Source organism: Rhipicephalus microplus, chromosome X (genome assembly GCF_043290135.1).
Source record: "Rhipicephalus microplus isolate Deutch F79 chromosome X, USDA_Rmic, whole genome shotgun sequence".
In the NCBI taxonomy this organism is placed as follows: Eukaryota; Metazoa; Arthropoda; class Arachnida; order Ixodida; family Ixodidae; genus Rhipicephalus; species Rhipicephalus microplus.
The window spans coordinates 42,985,397-43,004,981 of record NC_134710.1 but is presented as its reverse complement, the minus strand read 5'-3'; the positions used below and the strand labels follow the sequence as shown (position 1 = coordinate 43,004,981).

General features: G+C 46.3%; 1 protein-coding gene across 5 annotated transcripts in view; it reads left to right on the top strand.

The window, feature by feature from the left end:
* Window positions 1–14,877, top strand: part of LOC119176633 (lysine-specific demethylase 3) — an 88,441-nt gene extending 73,564 nt beyond the window's left edge. For 4 of the 5 annotated variants that reach the window (XM_075876329.1, XM_075876328.1, XM_075876325.1 and 1 more), the window contains exons 10-11: window positions 2,904–3,038; window positions 13,927–14,877. In XM_075876329.1, the coding sequence (XP_075732444.1) occupies window positions 2,904–3,038; window positions 13,927–14,010 (219 nt within the window). In that variant the 3' untranslated portion in view covers window positions 14,011–14,877. The remainder of the gene's footprint in view (window positions 1–2,903; window positions 3,039–13,926) is intronic. The other variant, XM_075876330.1, reaches the window with a different exon arrangement.
* Window positions 14,878–19,585: the final 4,708 nt, after the last annotated feature.

Here is a 19,585-nt window from a genome sequence, read left to right as displayed (position 1 = left end):
TCACGATCACCGTGAGTTTTGTTGTAGCGTAGGTTTGTCGTACTACTGTATAAACCGAACTATAGGTCGAGTGGGAATATAGGTCGATACCTAAGTTCAAATTATCGAAAAAAAAGGCAAACAACCCAAAATTGCCAAACATTTATTTGCGAATTGGGCGCACCGCACCCCGATCGTCGGAGCTCCCCTCAACCAACATCACAACTGTTCCTACTCGTTAGACGAAGCACCACTGTCTTTTGAAGACGAGAATTTGTCACTGGTTGCCTCCCACAGTGCATTGTCTTCCGTGCCATACAGCGAGTTCCTGATGTAACATTTCTTAAAAGCATTTTCAACCATGGAATCTGGCAAGCAACGTCAGGCGGAAAGCACCCAGCCATAAACAGTCGCAAGCGGAGGCCTCTGTAGGCGGCCCGTCAGTGTCTTTGGGTTGTCGCCAGACATCCACTTTTGGTACTCCAGCCGCACTCGATCCCTGAATGGCTTGTTTAGCACAACGGCGATTGGTTGGAGGGTGGATGTCATACCACCTGGTATCACGGCGAGGTCCGTTTTTCTATCGCCCAGTGTGCGCTTAACAGCGTCGGTTAAGTAACCACAAAACGCATCTAACACCAGCATGCTGCAAAGACGCAGCAGTGCACCTGGCTGACAATTCCAGACTACTCGTATCCATTCGAGCATCATGTCCTCGTCCATGTATTCCTTTTTGTTGACGTGAACGACAACTCGGGGCAGGAAGACTTCCTTCGACATTAACTTACGCTTGAAAATGATGAAGGGCGGAAGCTTTCTATCATCTTCCATGCATGCCAGCATGATGGTGAAGCGGGAGTGTTCGTTGCCAGTGGGCAACAGCTTCATATCCTTGGCGCCACGCTGCATGATCATGGTCGTTGAAGGCATATCAAACCACACGGGGGTCTCATCGGCATTGTCAATCTGCCCTATCATGTAGTTGTTCTGCTCCGGAAGCCGATTCACGATGCCCTGAAAGTTTGTAAGCTTGTCCTCGAACTCGTCTGGAAACTTCTGACTGATGGGTGTGCGCCACCGGAAAGAAAATCCTTTGCATCTCATGAATCGACGCACCCAAGAGTTCGGTGCATGAAACTCTTCTCTCTGAGCCCAGCTTCTTGAAAGAGTTCCACAGCTTTCTTGCGAATGGTATCCACGGTCACTGGCAGCGAGCTTGCATGAACTTCCCGCACAAAGTTTTCTAGCGTATCCTCCAGCTGCGAATGAGCCGCAGCTCGCCCACGAAATGACATTTTCCGAAGATTGCACATCTGCAGCTTCCCTTTCTGCACCCTCCAATAGCGGGGGCTTTTTTCTGATACACCAAAGCGGCGCTGAGCAGCCATATTCCCATTTGCTTCTGGGAAATCAACAACCTCCAGTCTAAACGCAGCTGAGTACTGCCTTCTCGTACTGCTACTCATATTCAGTGAACGAAAAAAAGACCACTAAAAATGAAACGCAATGTCAAGCGGAGCGAGAATTTAGAACAGATCGGAGGCAAATCACGAACACAAAAAAAAAACAGGAAAGAGAGAAAAAAAAAAACCTGCTATTGGATTTGAATTTGAATATGGCCGTGTCCAGCTTTTCATGCACATGCAAGCCACATGTTGCCAGGCAGCGGTGCACTGTCGGCTAAACGCCGTTATATAAGATGAGGGGTGACTTTAGCTCAATTCATTGAAAATATCTCGACTTATATTCCGTTTTATACGGTACTTTCAATGAAATAGCTGTGCTCATGTTCACTCTTGGCGATTTAGGTGGGTTGAATGCTTTGTACGTAAATTTTTTTTCTAACTGAAGGGATTTTTTTCATACTGCATCGAATTTAGATTTTAGTGCTTCAAAAGTAACATTTTGCTGTGCCCAGAAGTTGCTTCATGTTCTATTGTGGCTGTTGCACCATTGATTACAACACTGTGTTGATTGGTCATGTCTCATTGGTGTCCAAATAATTTACATGAACTCATCCAAATTTATAGCATTTGATTAACCAGTCAGCAGCTGTAGAGATAATTTAAAACACAAAATTTCCATACCTGAAATAAATGGGAAAACTTTGCATGCTTTGCCGAGATTAAGTAACACGGAAATTTATAATTTGTTTTCCGACTTAGTGAAACTCAAGAACACAGATGTCTAATCAGGAGGGCTTTCACATCTTGGAGCAGTTATGTTGTTCCCTTTCGAATAATCAATAGCTGCACGTCAACCACATTATAAAACACCACATGGGAGAAACGAGCAATTCTCCCTGGTGCGTCTCTACTGGCAATGTTTAACTGCATAACATCTAGCTCACTGTGCCTATACTATTAGCTGAAATTTTCAGAATAATGGAGAGCAGATAAAACCTGCCATATGAGTTATTCATGTCACAGTCGAACCTCATTTAAAGAGACATGCACCGGGAAGCAATTTTTGCCTTTCATATGAGGTTTCTCGTAAAAGCAGGGTACCACGCATGCATTTCCTAATGAACTTCTATTTGAACGTAAGCACACTGGTGTATCTTAGGCTCAATAGTCGGCTACATCAGTGTTTCTTATTAGGTTATGTTAAGTGAGAAAATGTCTGTGAAAATGCACACTTATCAAAAGGCACGGTTTACAGGTCGAAATAGCTATATTGTTTTTATTTAGCATTCTGCGCTGGTCCATTCATGAAAAGGCACATTCTTATTTCCTCATAACATTGGCGGTCAGTTCCTAGCATGTTTTCATTGGTCGTAAATTCTAAATTATTGCTGATATAGGGCTTGCGCTTATCCTAGTAACAGGCATAAGCTGTTGCACACAGCTCTGGTGGTAAATGCAATGACTGCTTGTAAGTGGTTAAAGACTTTGTGAATGATATTGCACCTTTATTTTTCACAGGTGCGAAACTTGCACAGCTGTATAAAAGTGGCTGAAGACTTTGTATCCCCAGAAAACATTGCTCACTGTTTCAGCTTGGCCAATGAATTCCGTCAGTTGTCTGACACCCACACGAACCATGAGGACAAGCTCCAGGTAAGCATTTATGCCCATTTTATTTCATATTAAAGCATGTAATTCTAACAAATGCTCAGTGGCACCAAAATTTAAGCCTCAAGATGTTTCTGTCAATCGATAGTTGTCTGGTTATTCACCAGCTTGTTCATGTCATGACATTGGGCCTGGCTGGCTGACTCCGTCGCCCTTACACTGTCGGTCGATTGAGGTCGTGCCGACGTAAGTCCAGCTGCCCAGCATGTTCTCTCGTTCAACACGATCATCTCCTGATTCACATGTAATTTTGTGAAAAGTACTCTATATTATCACCGCATCAATTTGGCTTCCGACGGGGCATGTCCACGGAACTGGCTCTCCTCACACAAAAAAACTTATACTTAACTCATTTGAAAAGAAACTCTTAACACTGAGTGTTTTTATTGACTATTCCAAAGCATTCGATAGAATCAACCACGAAGTACTCTATGCAAAATTGCGTCATTATGGTTTTCGCGGAACCCCACTTGACTTTCTGAAATCTTATTTATCACAAAGAAAGCAATCTGTAGTTATAAATGACAGCCAACCATTCTCCCTATAACCATAACTTCAGGTGTACCTCAGGGCAGCATATTAGGGCCCCTACTGTTTAATGTTTATATAAACGACATAACAAGTGTCAGCAAATATGTGGACTTAATAATAATTTATGCAGATGACACTAGTATATTTTTTCATGGTAATGATTTAGGTAAGCTTGCAGACTCGGCCAACAACATTCTTAACGACATCTTCATATGGAGTACTGCAAATTATTTAATGATCAACACAAAAAAATCCAAAGCTGTGGTATTCGCACCGGTTCAGAAGGCTGTCTGTCGTGGTTTGGATATATACCTAGGGCCCGGAAAAATTCAGGTTGTCAAAGAAGTTTCATCATTAGGAGTAATTTTTAATGAAAATCTTAATTGGGATGAACACGTTAATAAAGTGACTAGAAATATAGCTAGGACGTGGTGCTCTCTCTAAGCTTCGACAGATCCTTCCAGCAAACATTAAACTTTTACTCTATAATACGTTGTTTTCATCTCACATAAACTATTGTTGTCTAGTGTAGGCAGATACATCTAAAGCAAATCGGAACAAAATATTTTTACTGCAGAAAAAAGCGATTCGTCATATTGCAAATGTACCATACGACGCACATACAAGTCATTTATTCAGAGAATTTAACATTTTACCGATCGATCACATACACAGCTTCAACCTTATTATGAAATACAAACAAAGCTTGCTATCAAACAACGCTTGTTTTCTTAAACTGTGTAACCTCAGAAAATATACACAATCCCATTATGACATTCGGAAAAGGCCTTCCTGGTTCGTTTCTTATTCGTGAACTAATCATGGTTTGAGAAGACTTGAACACTGTGTTTATTCTTGTTTTAACATGTTTGAAAATAAAAACATCGACATCTTTAATGTACATAAAAAACAACTTAAGAACCTTCTCATCCAGAATGGCGGCGTGTAGTTTAGCTTCTTCCAATTGTCCGGCTAAAATACTATACGTAAAAGAAACACCCTATAATAGTGCTCGTGTGTAACATGGCATCCTATGATGTTTGCTTTCTTTGACATTTTTTTGTTGCTTTTTTTTTACGAGTAAAACGTGCAACATTTCACTCGTCAGTGTTTCCTTTGTGCATCAAAACTTGTGCTTTTCGCATATCCAGTGTTGTAAACGTCGTATAATCATTTCGTAATATTTTGGTAGCCGTTTAGCAACGTATGCATTGTTTCATGATTGACTGTACGCTGTTTTCTTTTTTTATTTGTTGTTTTTCTCTCTTTGTGGTTTGCTTATTTTATGTAAACCTGAAACTGATGTAATTTTGATGCATTTTCTTTTTATTTCCTAATTTCTTGAAGTTTTGAAAATCGACGTCAAATTGTTTTTTCATGTTTGTGCTCTGCGGATTTTTTGTAATGCCAAGTGAAAAGAGGTAGGAGCCTCGTCACGCTGCTAACATAGCAGCTTTTTGCTCTTATCCTTGCGTTTTCTTTTTCGCAACTCTGTGAAGAAAAGGCTCAATAAAACTGAAAACTGAAAACTTAAATGCTCAGTGACACCAAAATTTAAGCCTCAATATGTTCGTGTTAATCGATAGTTTATAGGTGTGGGAACTTGTGACAGATTATTAGTGTTGGGTGCAAGTTTCTGTCAGGATATTTTTCAGTACAGTTTTAAAGTGCACCAAAGTGCTCATCAAAGTTAGCAGCACCTCACAATATTGCCATGAATAAGATGTGAATCTGTCATGCGGGATAAATGAAGCTAAGAAAAATTGAGACGAGCACACATTATTACGGTTGGTACCCAACAGGGGCTGTTGTTCCTCTCCCTGCTGTTGGGCTTCCCTTAAGGTAGGTCACACTGCTACACTAGTGGTTGTGGGGTCTCGAAATGGCCAGCGCCACGCTCTGCTCTCGGAGTGAAGGGACACAGTTGACACGGTTAGTACAAACCAAACAGCATACATACATTTATTTAACTAATTTAGACGACGATATCGTCCGCCAAATGATACATCAATTGTAGTTAACACGCTACCATACAAACAACATAACACAGTAACACACCAAACACAATAACATGACAGACACCATAATACACCCAAGGCGGCGTCGCCAACGCTTGACTTACCACGTGGGCCCCTTGGCGCGCAGGCCCGCGGTGCCACGCGCCGAGCCGACAAACGCTAAAGACAACCATTCGCGGCAGCCGCCACGCGCAGAAGAGGCTCGCTCAACTCTGGCCCGCCACCAAGGCCTGCTTTCCGCCAGGGGTCACTGCCGGCGCTACCACTCTACCAACAGTGGTACTCAAAGCGAACACAACGCCATCTATCGCCTGGTGGTGGTCACCACCGAAATACGGCCTTAGGGCGAGACACGTGCGCCACGCGGCGCAAACAACTTTACAAGGGGTGTCAGCACCCCTACATTCTCCCAACCTTAAATCAAACCATATTCCTAAAACAAAAATTAGCTACACAAGATTTAACAACAAAAAAATGACATCGCATGTCCATAATGTCCTTGCACCACGACACCGCCGCTGGTCGACACTGCTGCACTGTCTGGCTCGACTTCACCTCAGTACCAGCCCCGCAACAGCAACGTTGCCGCTGGCGCGACGAACCGTCACTAGCGCCGACACGTCTTCCAGTTGCGACCAGCACTCACGAGGGCGCCGGACTACAGGCAGTTGCGCAGGTCCCAGGCATCTCCATAGCCCGACCTCACGACCCCATTCCTGGCCAGCGACGCTGACGATGTGCAGAAGACAGCCGGCCGTGGGTGACATCCCTCCCGCTGAATACATATAAAAAAATCTCGAAAGAAACAATGAAGCAGGGCCTAGGGAAGGGAGCTTCGGGCTTTTCGGCCACGTGGTACGATGGTCAGCACTTCTAGCTAAGACATCGGCAGCGGCCAAGACGCCCATCAAAATAAAACAGAAATCACTTTTTGCTTACTCGTGCATCGCAAGATAAAAAAAAGTCAGGGAAGCAGAGCGCAACACCTCAATGCCACTATCCACCTAATTGTGCTACGTGCGACAGGCGGCTGCGCAGAGCCTTGGGCCTAATGAGCCGCTCGACAACAACCGGCATCCACCCAGCACTCAGCCTAGGTGCAGAACAGGCAGCCGCGAGGAGACATCCACTCTGCGAGGTGGCCCTATCGCTCGCCGCACCCAGCAGCTTACCGAGCGATCGGCGTCCACCGCCCCGGGCGGTGTCACGACGCCCCGGCGTCAAGTTGCAATACAAGTCAGCAACGACGCCCGGCTGCTCCCTGAGCCCAAAGAGATAGAAGAAGCTATTTACAGAAAGTCAGACCACCCACGAGGCTTCTGTACTAACTCGCTTCGGGCCTGGCCTACAAACCACGTGCTCTAGGCCTTGCTCACCCCAGGATGCAGACCGCATGGCTCTCGTTCCAATTCAACAACGGTTTTGAAAACTAGCACCAAAAAAAAAGAACAACACTTGCGAGCAAAAAAAAAAATAAAAAGTCAACCTGCCGACCAATTCAAACACGTTGCAAAACCAATCTCCTCGCTCTCAACAAAGCACACTGCCGACGCGAGCAATGAGAAGTCCCCCCTAGGCCTACTCCATCCCTGCTCTAACAAAAGCTTGTACCGAACCGCAAAAACTGTCGTCCGATACTCCAAGAGCCCCACGTTGGGCGCCAGTGTGGGGTCTCGAAATGGCGAGCGCCACGCTCTGCTCTTGAAGTGAAGGGACACAGTTGACACGGTTAGTACAAACTAAACAGCATACATACATTTATTTAACTAATTTAGACGACAATATCGTCCGCCAAATGATACATCAATTGTAATTAACACGCTACCATACAAACAACATAACACAGTAACACACCAAACACAATAACATGACAGACACCATAATACAGCCAAGGCGGCGTCGCCAACGCTTGACTTACTACGTGGGCCCCTTGGCGCGCAGGCCCGCGGTGCCACGCGCCGAGCCGACAAACGCTAAAGACAACCGTTCGCGGCAGCCGCCACACGCAGAAAAGGCTCGCTCAACTCTCGCCCGCCACCAAGGCCTGCCTTCCGCCAGCGGTCACCGCCGGCGCTACCACTCTACCAACAGTTGTACTGAAAGCGAACACAACGCCATCTATCGCCCGGCGGTGGTCACCACCGAAATACAGCCTTGGGGCGAGACACGTGCGCCACGCGGCGCAAACAACTTTACAGGGGGTGTGAGCACCCCCCACACGGTGTAATTAGTGTTGTAAGAAATATGTCCTCACCCCCTGATTTTCTGAGGGGCATAGCAAATTGAAATAAGATGCCAATTTGGCACCTTCTGTCATGTTGACGGCAATGTCATTCGCATACTTCCGAAGTCTCCCGGATCTCGCCTGCCTAATCCCATCCAGGCTTTGTGCGAAACTATCGGGCTATCACAATGTGCAGTTGAACCCTTTAACTGGTGTGCTACAGGCAGCAATTCTTGTTTTTATGTGAGATATCTCTTATGAGCAGGGTACCTCACATGCCTCTTCTTTTGGACCCATATTTTAATACAGGCACACTGGTGATATATTTTATATCAGTGTCTCTTTAAAGGGAAAATGTAATTTTAACTTCTAGCAAGGTAGTCACTCAAGGTAACCACATTTTTTTTCTTTTTTTTCCTGTTCAAATACGTGAATCCAGCACGCTGGATTTTTAATCACGCATTTTTTTAAAGCTTTCAACAGTCTGATAAAGCTGACGCTCCTTAAAGCTGGTGCTCCTTGGGCTTCAATGTGACATGTTACATTTGCTTTCTTCCAGCTGCTATTGTCCACAATGCGCACTAGATGGTGGAGGCGATATATTTTTAAAGATATAAAAGTATGTGCTGTACCTATCATGTATAGTGTAAATTATGAGTAGCTAACATTCCCGAAATAATAAATGAAAAGCTGTACACGGTAAGTAGAGAGCACCGTGTCAACGAAATTGGTGGTCACCTGGGGTGTCCATCATGCATGAAGGGTCTTAGTAGGCTGTTGATACATATTTTGGGAGCGGGGGCTGCGGGCGCATTTACCATGGAAGTAGAAAGGGATGAACGATGACATGCTAGCAGCTCGCACTGAGTGGCCGCTGACACACCATCATCATCATCATCATGATCGTAGCTGAGGTTTTGTTTGACGAGTAAAGGCGTGTTGTTCTGTGCCTCGTTGTTCCTGGCCAGCCGCTGCCAGAACACCACAATACCGTGTGACGAACCCACTTTTTTTTTTCAAAACATTTGAGAATGCAATTTCAGGGGAGGCTTATTACGCAGTAGAAAAAAAGTCATGGGAGTTATGAGGTTTTGGAAACTATAAACACAGTTCGTTCTGGGCAAAGGGCTCAACATGTTCTCATGTTCTTCGCGGGCCTGATAGCCTACTGTTCACGGTAGTCATTACCGCCTGGCCATCCCTTAATCTACACATGTAACAACTGGCGACGAGGATGAAAGGAAGTTTCATGTAAGTCTTCGTTCCCGCAGCACTCTGCCATCTGTTCACCATGCCATGTTTCGGCAACCTTGAGCCGTTCAAGAGGGGAGGAGACGACTGGCCCTGTTATGTGGACCTGCTCAAAGCATTTTTCCTGGCGAATGATGTCGCCCCAAACAAGTGTACTGACGTGTTCATCAGCTGCTGCGGGTAGAAAATGTATGCTTTGCTCCGCAATTTGGTCAAGCCCGCCAAGCCCAGTGACAAGACGCTGGACGTATTCTTCAAGTTCTTGGAAGCCATCATTACCGTCCGAAGCCCTCTGCCGTCGTGCAGCGTTTTCGTTTCAACTCGCGCGTTCGCATGAAAGGGGAATTCGTCAGCAATTTTATCGCAGCAGTAAAAAGCCTGTACGAGCACTGCAACTTCGCGGCTGAACTCGAAAACATGCTCCGCGACCGCGTCGTGTGTGGCATAAACAACGTGGATGTTCAGACAAGACTTCTGGAAAAAACCGGACCTCACCTTCGACGACACCGTGCAGACCACTCTGGCAATGGAAGCAGCACAAGCGAACGTAAGCAGCGCTTTCTCGATTCACCATGTCTCGTCAGGTTCTTGGGCGTCACCTGCTACCGCTGCGGGGATGAACTTCTTGCATCAAAATGCAAGCATGTGAAGACAGTCTGCAATTACTGCCACAAACGAGGTCACTTGGTGAAGGTGTGCGATTCGAGACGAAGGGACAGCCAAGTCCAAAGCAACAGCCCTACCAAGGCACGTTCGTTTTCGGCTTGCAGTTCACCGTCGTCGAGTAACCGTCATTGTGTTAATACTGTGCGCAAGCAGGACGCCACTACCACTTCATCTTACAAGTTTTTGACATGTGGCTGGTCGACTATGTCACGCCGCTTCCGCCTTTCACCATCACTTTTGACATTTGCGGCAAGCCGCTCCACATAGCAGTGGACATTGGATTTGCAAGATGCATACCAGCAAGTTGTCCTTGACGAGGCCTCTAGGGAGTATGTCACAATTTCGACGCATATGGGGTTATTTCAGTACACCCGGTTGCCTTTTGGTGTCTCATCTGCTCCTGCCATATTTCAGCGCGAGATGGAGAACTTGTTTAGGGGACTGCTCCATGTAGCAGTCTATTTTGACGACATTCTTGTGACTGGCGCAAATAATGCTGGGCACCTTCGCAACCTTCGTGCTGTACTTAGCAAGCTTCAGGAATCGGGCCTCAAGCTGAAACTTGAAAAATGCCACTTCTTCGTGCCACAAGTTGAGTATCTCGGGCACATCATCAGCAAGGAAGGCCTTTCCCCGAATGTTGACGAGGTAGCAGCCATTCTGCATGCTGCTGTGCCTCAGGATGTCAGGGAACTTCAGAGTTTTTTGGGACTTGTGAACTTCTGTAGGTGCTTCTTACCTAATTTTTCGTCACTCCTTCGTCCACTGCACTTGCTTCTTTGTGAAGGGAAGAAGTGGGAGTGGAAACAAGAACAACAAGATGCATTCAATGCCTGCAAGCACTTGGTCACATCAGCTCCAGTTCTTGTGCATTTCAACCCTGCCAGGCCTGTTTGCCTCAGCTGTGACGCATCGCCTCATGGTATAGGTGCAGTTCTGGCCCACAAAGATGCTGATGGCCGGGAACATCCCATTGCTTTTGCCTCGAGGAGCTTCTCAAAACCAGAACAAAACTACAGTCAACTCGACAGGGAGGCACTGGCTTTAGTGTTTGATGTGGATCGGTTCCACCAGTACTTGTGGGGCGTCTCATTCGAACCACACACCTACCAGAAGCCACTTCTTGGACTGCTGGGTGCCAACAAGCCTGTTCCCGTGCAAGCTTCGCCTCGAGTGGTCGGGTGGGCTCTGAAGCTTTCTGCTTACAAGTATGAACTTGTATACAAGCCTGGCAAAGAGCTCGGCCACGCTGACGCTCTTAGTAGACTGCCTCTCCCAAATGACACTACTGCATTACCACGACCTGCTGAAATCTTCTTGCTAGAGGAGGCATATCCAATACTCCTTTCACCAGATGCTGTGGCCCAAGCCACACGAAATGACCCAGTTCTGGGCCATCTTGTTCTTGCTGTTCTGAAAAGGAGAAAGCCTCCCAGTAGGACCAGAGTAGAACCCCTTTCAATACCAGAAGCTCAGAACTCAGTCTCCATGAGGGTTGCCTACTCTGGGGATTGATAGTAGTGATCCCAAAGTTATTGAAGGCCCAAATTCTTGGTGTTCTTCATGCCAGCCAGCCAGGTATCGAGAAGAGCAAGATGATTGCCAGGAGGCATGTTTGGTGGCCAGGCATTGACATTGCCAACAGCGTGAAGAGCTGCACTATGTGCCAGACTCAACATCGAGCTGCACAACCGGTTCAGCAGACACCATGGCCTTTTCCACAGCGACCCTGGTCAAGGCTTCACATTGATTTTGGAGGACCATTTCTAGGTCACACATTCTTAGTTATTGTGGATGCATTCTCAAAGTGGATAGAAGTCTTTCCTGTGTCTTCCACATCTGCAGAAGCTACCATTTCGGCATTGAGAATTGCATTCGCTCAGCATGGCCTGCCTGATGTCATAGTTTCTAACAACGGTCCTGCCTTCACCAGTGCCCAGCACCTTGAGTTCTTAACTCGAAATGGAATACGCCGCTTGTACCGCCGTATCACCCTGCCTCAAATGGTGCAGCTGAAAGAGTTGTACAAACTGTGAAGAACAAACTCAAAAAGTCTGGTTCTGGGAACTTCCAAATGCAGATCTCCAGGTTTCTGTTCCACTATAGGACCACATCACATGAAGTGACAGGTCGGCCACCGTGTGAACTCTTGATGGGGAGAATGTTCAAGACTCCGTTGGATGTCCTCAGGCCAAGCGTGCAGGCATCTGTATTCCTAAAACAACTCAAGCAGAAGTTGTATGCTGACAGAGTGTCCCGGCAGGCTCCATCACTGCAGCCAGGTGATGACGTGTACGCGCGAAACTATCACAGGGGTACACCCTGGGTGCCTGCCAGTGTTGTCGATGTCACTTCGTCATCAGCCAGTGTCCGTTTTGAAGATGGCACCTTGGGAAACCGGCACAGCGACCACTTGCGCCTTGTGCGGACAGAAACATTGGCCTCTCCTGAAACTGCTATCGCTGCAGCTCCACCACAGTTAGAGCCGCCGCTTCTCCTTGCACCAGCTGTTCCGGAAGTGCTTCATCAGGAACAGCTACCTGGAACTAGCTTCTCTGGGAGTAGCTGTGCCACGGAGAGCGACGGGACTGCGCTCAACAGTGGTGTGCGTGTGAACAGTGACTCTGTCGTGCCTACGCCTAGCACGCCGAAGTTGCGACGTAGCACGAGGACTAGGAAACCAGTGAATAGGTACTCCCCGTAGTCTTCCTCCTAAAGGCTGGTGCACACCGGCGACTAGCAGCGGTCGCGCGACCATTTGCGACTGGTCGCAAGCAGTCGCGAACGGTCGCAAACGGTCGCAAAGCGACTACTTTGGCTAGTCGCTCCCTGACCGATTTTTCAGTCGCGCGACTGCAGTCGCAAAGCTGCTGGAACCAATCAGCGGTGCTCAATTTTTTTTTCATTGCGCTGGCTTCCTGCCGCCAGATACAAACGGGTGCGTTCCTCTGGGTCTGTGGCGCCATGGCCACCACGGAATACTTGGCTTGGAGATGGCGGGGCGCAGCCGCTCGAGCAAAGTGTTAAATTATCGTGGCGCCATTCGCAAAACGCTAAACACCGTCAAAGTACAGTGAAAATAAATTGTGCACTATCTTTTCCCCGTATTCAGAATCGTTTTTTGTCTTGGACTTCACTTGTCACCGCCTTCAATGCAGCGCGTTTGGAACGCATTTGTGCTTCATGTCTTGGCAACGACTTAAGACACCGTGTTCAAGACACGTTTGTGCTGCATTGTAGGCTGTGACAAGTCAAGTGAAATTCAAGGACCGTTTCTGAATACGTACGACTCTCGGAAATACTCCTCGTCGTCTCAGCGCAGCTCGGGAGGCCGGCGGCTTGCATGGCCGACCAACTCCCGCGATCGTAAGGACTTGTAAACCCACCACCGGCTTTTTTTCTTTGGAGGCATCTGTGATGCCAGTGCTGACACCATGGCACAGCGCACCTGCACCATGACAATGTCTTGTTTTTCGCTTGAATCGAACTTGACGCTGTTTGGAACGCTGTGCGAGAACGGACGGAAACAATAAACGCGGCGCGCTCGGTTCGCTCCACTCACTCGGCTGGCGACGATCAGCTGATCGGCACCGGTCTCCAGAGTTCTCGCTGATAACGAGATCCGGACGTGACTCTCCGGTTTTGCGACTTCCGGTCGCTCGCATGCAGCCTCTGCCGGTGTGAACACCAGTCGCTTTTTGGTCGCCAGTCGCGAATGGTCGCGCGACCGCTGCTAGTCGCCGGTGTGCACCAGCCTTAAGAGGGGAGGTGTTACAATATTAGCTCAAATCCAGCACCCCCAGGCGACGCTGATAGTTGTGTTCTACTGTGCAAGCCTGGCACAGCGAGGGGTGGCCATATTGGAAACAATAAGCACAGTTCCTTCTGGGCAAAGGATCTCAACATGTTTTCATGTTCTTCGCAGGCCTGATGGCCTACTGTTCACGGTAGGCACTACTGCCTGGCCATCCGTTAATCTATACATATAACAACAGCAAAAATTTCGCATGATGTTTTTGGCCCGGGAAATGCGCGATGAATTTTTTTCGTACCACAAAGCTCTTCCTGTTTAAAAAACTAATGTGTACGGATCGAGGCCGAAGTGTCATTCAGCCGCTCAGTGCCTTTTTACAATAGCCACATAAAAACTTCATTGCTAAACATGAAAAAATGTTCTTTGCAGATTAAAAATGTGATCTACCATGCTGTGAAGGATGCTTTGGTGATTCTAAGGGCAAATCCTGCTTTAGACCCCAACAAGAAATGAAATGTGTGCGCCATAGGCTGAGGAACTCAAAAAAAAAAAGTTGGACCTCTTCTCAACTTTCAAGGGATCTTCGGCCTGCACTTCTCTTTGATGTGTCTGGCAGGTCTTGACTTGCCCACCGAAGGTGTTTCCGCCATCTCCTGTCTGGACACATTTTGTACATTTTTTTTCTTTCCATCAGAGTGCCAGCCAACGTGTGTGTGTTCTCCTGTAATATGAACCATTGAATTTCAGTTGTTGCTAGTACGCTTCCCTTATTGTTACTTTGTCAGGGGCCAGCCATACTTGTTTTGTAAAAGAATCGGATCAAACTTGCTCGCAAGTGTGTGTGTGTCTGTGTGTGTACACGAGTGTTGTGGGCACCAACAGCTGTTATTTACGTTGTAGACTTCTCCGTGCCCCTCCTTGACAATTGTCCTGCCAGCTATGTTCAGCATTTTTTCAGAGCAGCACGCTTTGAGAGACAATAACAATGGATACATTTTCTGCACTGTTGCCATGTAAAATAGAAGTGTTGTACTTATATATACATAAGAACGTATATATAAATGCATATATTTACTTATAACTATTACATTGTAGTTGCTTCTGTTCTGTCGCTACTTTAACTCCTTTAGTTTCCTGTGTTTCTTTGTTTTCATTGTTTTCCCACAATCACCATCTCATCGGTGTAGTCAATTCCATTGATTATTGTTATTTTAAGACTCACAGTAGTACTGAGTTTGTACATGAACCTATTCCATAGCAATATTTTTATATTGAAAATGTGATTGACTGTAATGTCAGTCTATAATGAAAATCACTTTTTATTTGAAGGTGCTTGGCTGATGTTAATGGTTCTTATTAAATTGTTCATTTGAAAGCCTCCTTGGACTTTGGATGCCCTCCCCCCCCCCCCATCTTTTTTTTTATGAAATAATGTGGACCGAGTGGCTCACATATTTATTAAACAAGCTTTGCACATGACAGAATCGCCTGTGTTAATATTGCTTGTTGTAGTGTTAATATATAAGTAGGCCACTGAGTGTTGTTCTGACAAAAGACAACTCCCCTGTGTGCTGGAATAGAAAATTTTGTGGACTTGGTGACTTGCATATTCATCAAACGAGCTTTAAAGGTAGCCATTTGGTTAATGGTTCTTATTTAACCCATATATGCCCAAACTAAGAAAACATGAAAAAAGAAATATTTTTTGTTACAAAGAGGACACTGGCACTCGTAGCAAAAGGTACAGGTTATTTTATTTACACTCACTTCAAGGCAACACTATTTTCAAAGCCGTCCTACATGTAGGACACTGGGCTTTAGGGGTGCTATGTGCGGGTGTAGTAGACCTTGAGGCACTTCACGTGCACACCCACGTCGCACTTCTCGCAATGAGTTGTTGTCTTCTCGTGGCAATGAACGCACCTTGTATGCTTGGCTTGAGGAATAACAATATGATCAGTGCGGTCGAAACGACTGACTGCTTGAATGGCGGACTGGCGGGCTTTTCCACGGGAGGGCTTGCATCCATATTTCTTCAGGTAGGCCATAGCAATAGACCCCCGAAAACATAAATGCTCGATGTTCCCATTTTTCAGCTTATACAGCTGCAAAGCATTGTTCACGGATGCATCGAGAAGGTAGGTAAACAGAGCTGAGTACCACTTTTTTCCTCTGATGGCCGTCCGGTATTTGGAGATGTTTTGGTCCATTCTGTCTACACCTCCCATGTTGGCATTGTATTTAGCAATCAATAACGGCTGGTTTACCGCAACTTTTGCCTTTTTTTTCTCTAGAATATCGTTTCACCTGCTGCGTTGGCTCCGCTCCATGTGCATTTGAAACAACAGTAACAACACTATTGTCCACCCAACGGCACACAATTCCTTCACTCTCACTGTCCACTCTGTAATCAATTGTGCCTCGTTCTTTACCTTTCATACTCTTTTGTGCTGGAAGTGGACATTTTTCAATCCTGTTTTCACAGACAGTTCCAGTGCACTTCACGCCCAAAGTGGTGAGTTTTCGAACAAGCTTCAAGCTCGTCAAAAAAATTGTCAAAAAACACGTGAAAACAAAGTTCTGTTTTAGACTTGAGCCTGCCAACCATGTCCATCACAACGGAACCTCCGAGACCAAGGTCATTTTCGCTTTCAGGGGCCACGCCATATTTTCCTTGGTAGGGCTCAGTTGACAACAAGTAGCCGAGAGGCGTGCGCAGGCACCACAGCTTGTATCCAAATCGGATTGGTTTTCCTTTCAAGAACTCTTTACACCCGTGCTTTCCGAAATATTCACACATGCTTTCGTCGATGCTGTAGCATTCCGAAAGTGGTGCGTACAAAAGAAACTTCTGATTCAGAAGCTTGAATAATGGCCGCATTTTGGCAAATCTGTCATCCTGAGGCAGGTTGTTGTTGTCGGCAACATGCAGATTCGAACTTTTTTTATTGCTTCAAAACGGTTACGCCTCATGGAGTTTGCAACAAGTTCGTTGTGGCAGTCTTCAGAAATTTCCCACAACATTCTCCGGCGAGGTACAGGCACGTACCCGCTAAGAAGATGCACGCCTATAACACACTTCATTTCTTCTTCTGTCACTCCTAGGCTCCGATTTTTTTGGTCGGCATATCGGTTAGTTTCCTTCACGAGAAGCGCGATGACGTCGTCATCAAAGAATTTCTCGAATGCATCTGCGGGATTGAGGAAACTTTCATCCTGTTCCTCTGCCAACCACTCACTTTGAGGTAGCTTTGTCTTCAAGTCTCTCTTGTCCCAGTTTGCGCTGGATTTTGCGACCTTTTTGGCTGGCTCACCCTCGTCGTCGTCAGTTGATGCATTGTCCAGGCCAACAATTTCCGCTCGAAGGACGCTTCCAGGCAAGCGAGCCATGTAAGTGTCATTTTCATCCCCGCTTTCTTCGTCAGTCACTGTGGCTGCGAAATTGTCCGGCGGAAATATTGCCAGTGTGGAGGGCCCGCTGCCACCAGCATCAACAAGGTCTAACACATCGTTCAGAATTCTTGGTGGCGCTGTTTCCGCATAAAACACCGGACACGGTATTCCCTCCCTGAAAAAAAAATCATAAAACGTGATCAGGTCGAATTCATATTATCTACTCAGCGTAAATGTTAGCCAGTGCATTTTTTGTATTGTAGAGAAAGAGGCGGGATCCATGCAGTGTGGCGAAAAAAAAACGCGAACACAAGGGTATTATCACATCCTTTCCAAAATACCCGCCGAGAACAACAGTTCGTCCATAATACACCAGATGGCGTAAAATGTCCACATGAGGCAAGCGAGCGCAAAGCTCAAAACGACAGCTGATAGACGAAACCTAGTGATAATTTCAGGCGGTTTAAACGATGTCCTAAATGGAGATGCAGCAGGACTAGCAACCACACTGGCGAAAGGCGTCGATGACATGCGCGCCACTTCTCCTAAGGTACAAGTAGTGATATGCACGATACCGGAGGTACCGGTGCGTGATAGCAACCTGCAAAGAGCGGTGGTCAACGCAAACCAAGAGATATGGCGGATGAGTCGAGAGAAAGGCTTTGAGGTAGTGGAAATAAACAGAGAGGTGCATAGGTGGGGGGGTTTTCAACGAGACAGAATTCACTTCGATGGGCGGCTAGGTCATGAGGTGGGTTGGCGACTTGCAGGACGCGCAGTAGCTTTTTTGGGGGGCAAGCGAGCCCTTCGGGGTGCAGGATAGCTAGTAACGAGGAAAACAACCAGGAAGACTCTTCGACAGGTGGTATGGACAGATAAGATTCCAAAGTGGCACCAATATCTAAGATAGGTAGAGTCCGGGTAGAGTTCTATCTAAGATAGAACAGAAGGCAGCAGAAAGGGGGGTGGTATTGGGGCATTCATTCATAAAAGTACAGACTGGCAAAGGGTCAAGCAAGAGTGCAAGGAACATTTATGGCTAAAAGGGAAAGTGGCAGGTCAAATGACACTCCTTGGTTTCGTGTACTTGTGGACGGGAGCAAAGGCCAGAGAGGAAAACCAGACAATGGTAGAGTGTATATCAAAGGACATTAAGGAGTTAGGAATAGAGTGCGAGATAATTATACTAGGAGACATGAATGCGCACATAGAAGATATAGATGGGTATACCGACCCGACAGGCAAAATGATCATGGATATGTGTGAAAGGCTTGATTTGATCATTTGCAACAGTACCGAGAAGTGTGAAGGGCAAATAACATGGGAGGTAGGAAGGCTTCAGTCGACGATAGATTATGCACTGATGTCACATAGGATGTATGATAAGCTCAGGGGAATGCACATAGATGAAGGTGGCTCCAGAAGTCTGGGTAGCGATCACAAACGTATCAAGCTAAGTTTTGGAAGAGGAGTGAAAGTGGGAAGGAGACAAGATGAGCAACTACAGGAAAATTTTTATCCAGAAAGGCAAATTGAAATAGCCACTAAACAAATTGAGAAAGTAATCACGGAGGATAATAAGACAGTGTGGACATACACGAATCTAATTAAACTCTTTGAGCTGGAGCTTGCTAAGACGCGTGACAAGTCACCCCGGAAAAGAAGACACAAACCCAAAAGTTGGTGGGATGACGACGTTAAGAGAGCCATAGCAAAACGTCAGGAAGACTCTAGGGAACACAGACATGCTAAGCAGCGGGGTGAACCGACAGATGATGTTGAAAGAAAATGGGCAACCTTTCTAAGCTGTAGAAGGGATGCATCCCTTCTGATCAATGAAAAGATTAGAAGGAAGGGAGCTCAGTGGCTGGCAGAAGTACATAAAAAAGATAGAAAGGCAGCTGCGAAATTTTGGAACCATCTAAACTCCCTAAGAAATGAGACGAGCCTAGAGCAGAGATTTATAACTACAGCCCAAGGTGCTAGGCTAGAAGGGGACGAAGCTATTGAATATATAAGAATAAAAGTGGCAGAAAAATTTCAACAAAGAAGTACTTTATGCACCACAATAGACGAGGACGAATCAAGTGGTGCAATGGCTCCATTTTCACAACAAGAGTGGGAAAGGGCTGAGAAAAGGGTTCCTAGTAGTACATCAACAGGCCCAGATGGCATTCCAATTAGGCTGATAAAGACATTAGGTCCGAAGTCTAAGCAGGCTTTGAGAGAGGCAGTGAGCACAATAATAATCGATGGTGAAGTTCCCGATGGATGGAAACTTAACAGGATGAGCATGATCTATAAAGGAAAGGGGGACAAAGCTGACATAAACAACTACCGTCAATTAACAGTGACATCAGTGGTCTACAGGCTGGCGATGCAGATTATAAAGGAAAAACTGCAGGCGTGGATAGAGGATGAGGGGGTGCTGGGGGAACTGCAGAATGGGTTTCAGAAACACAGGAGGTTGGAAGACAATCTGTTCTCACTGACGCAGTGCATCGAAATAGCAGAAAAGGAACACAGGCCCCTGTGGCTAGCATTTTGGATATCAAGGGAGCGTACGATAGCGTGGTTCAAGAGGAATTGTGGGGAATACTGGACACACTAGGCGTGAAACATGTAGTCACTAATCTTTTAAAGGGTATCTATAAAGGTAACAAGGTGTTATAAAGTGGGAAAAACAGGTATCCGA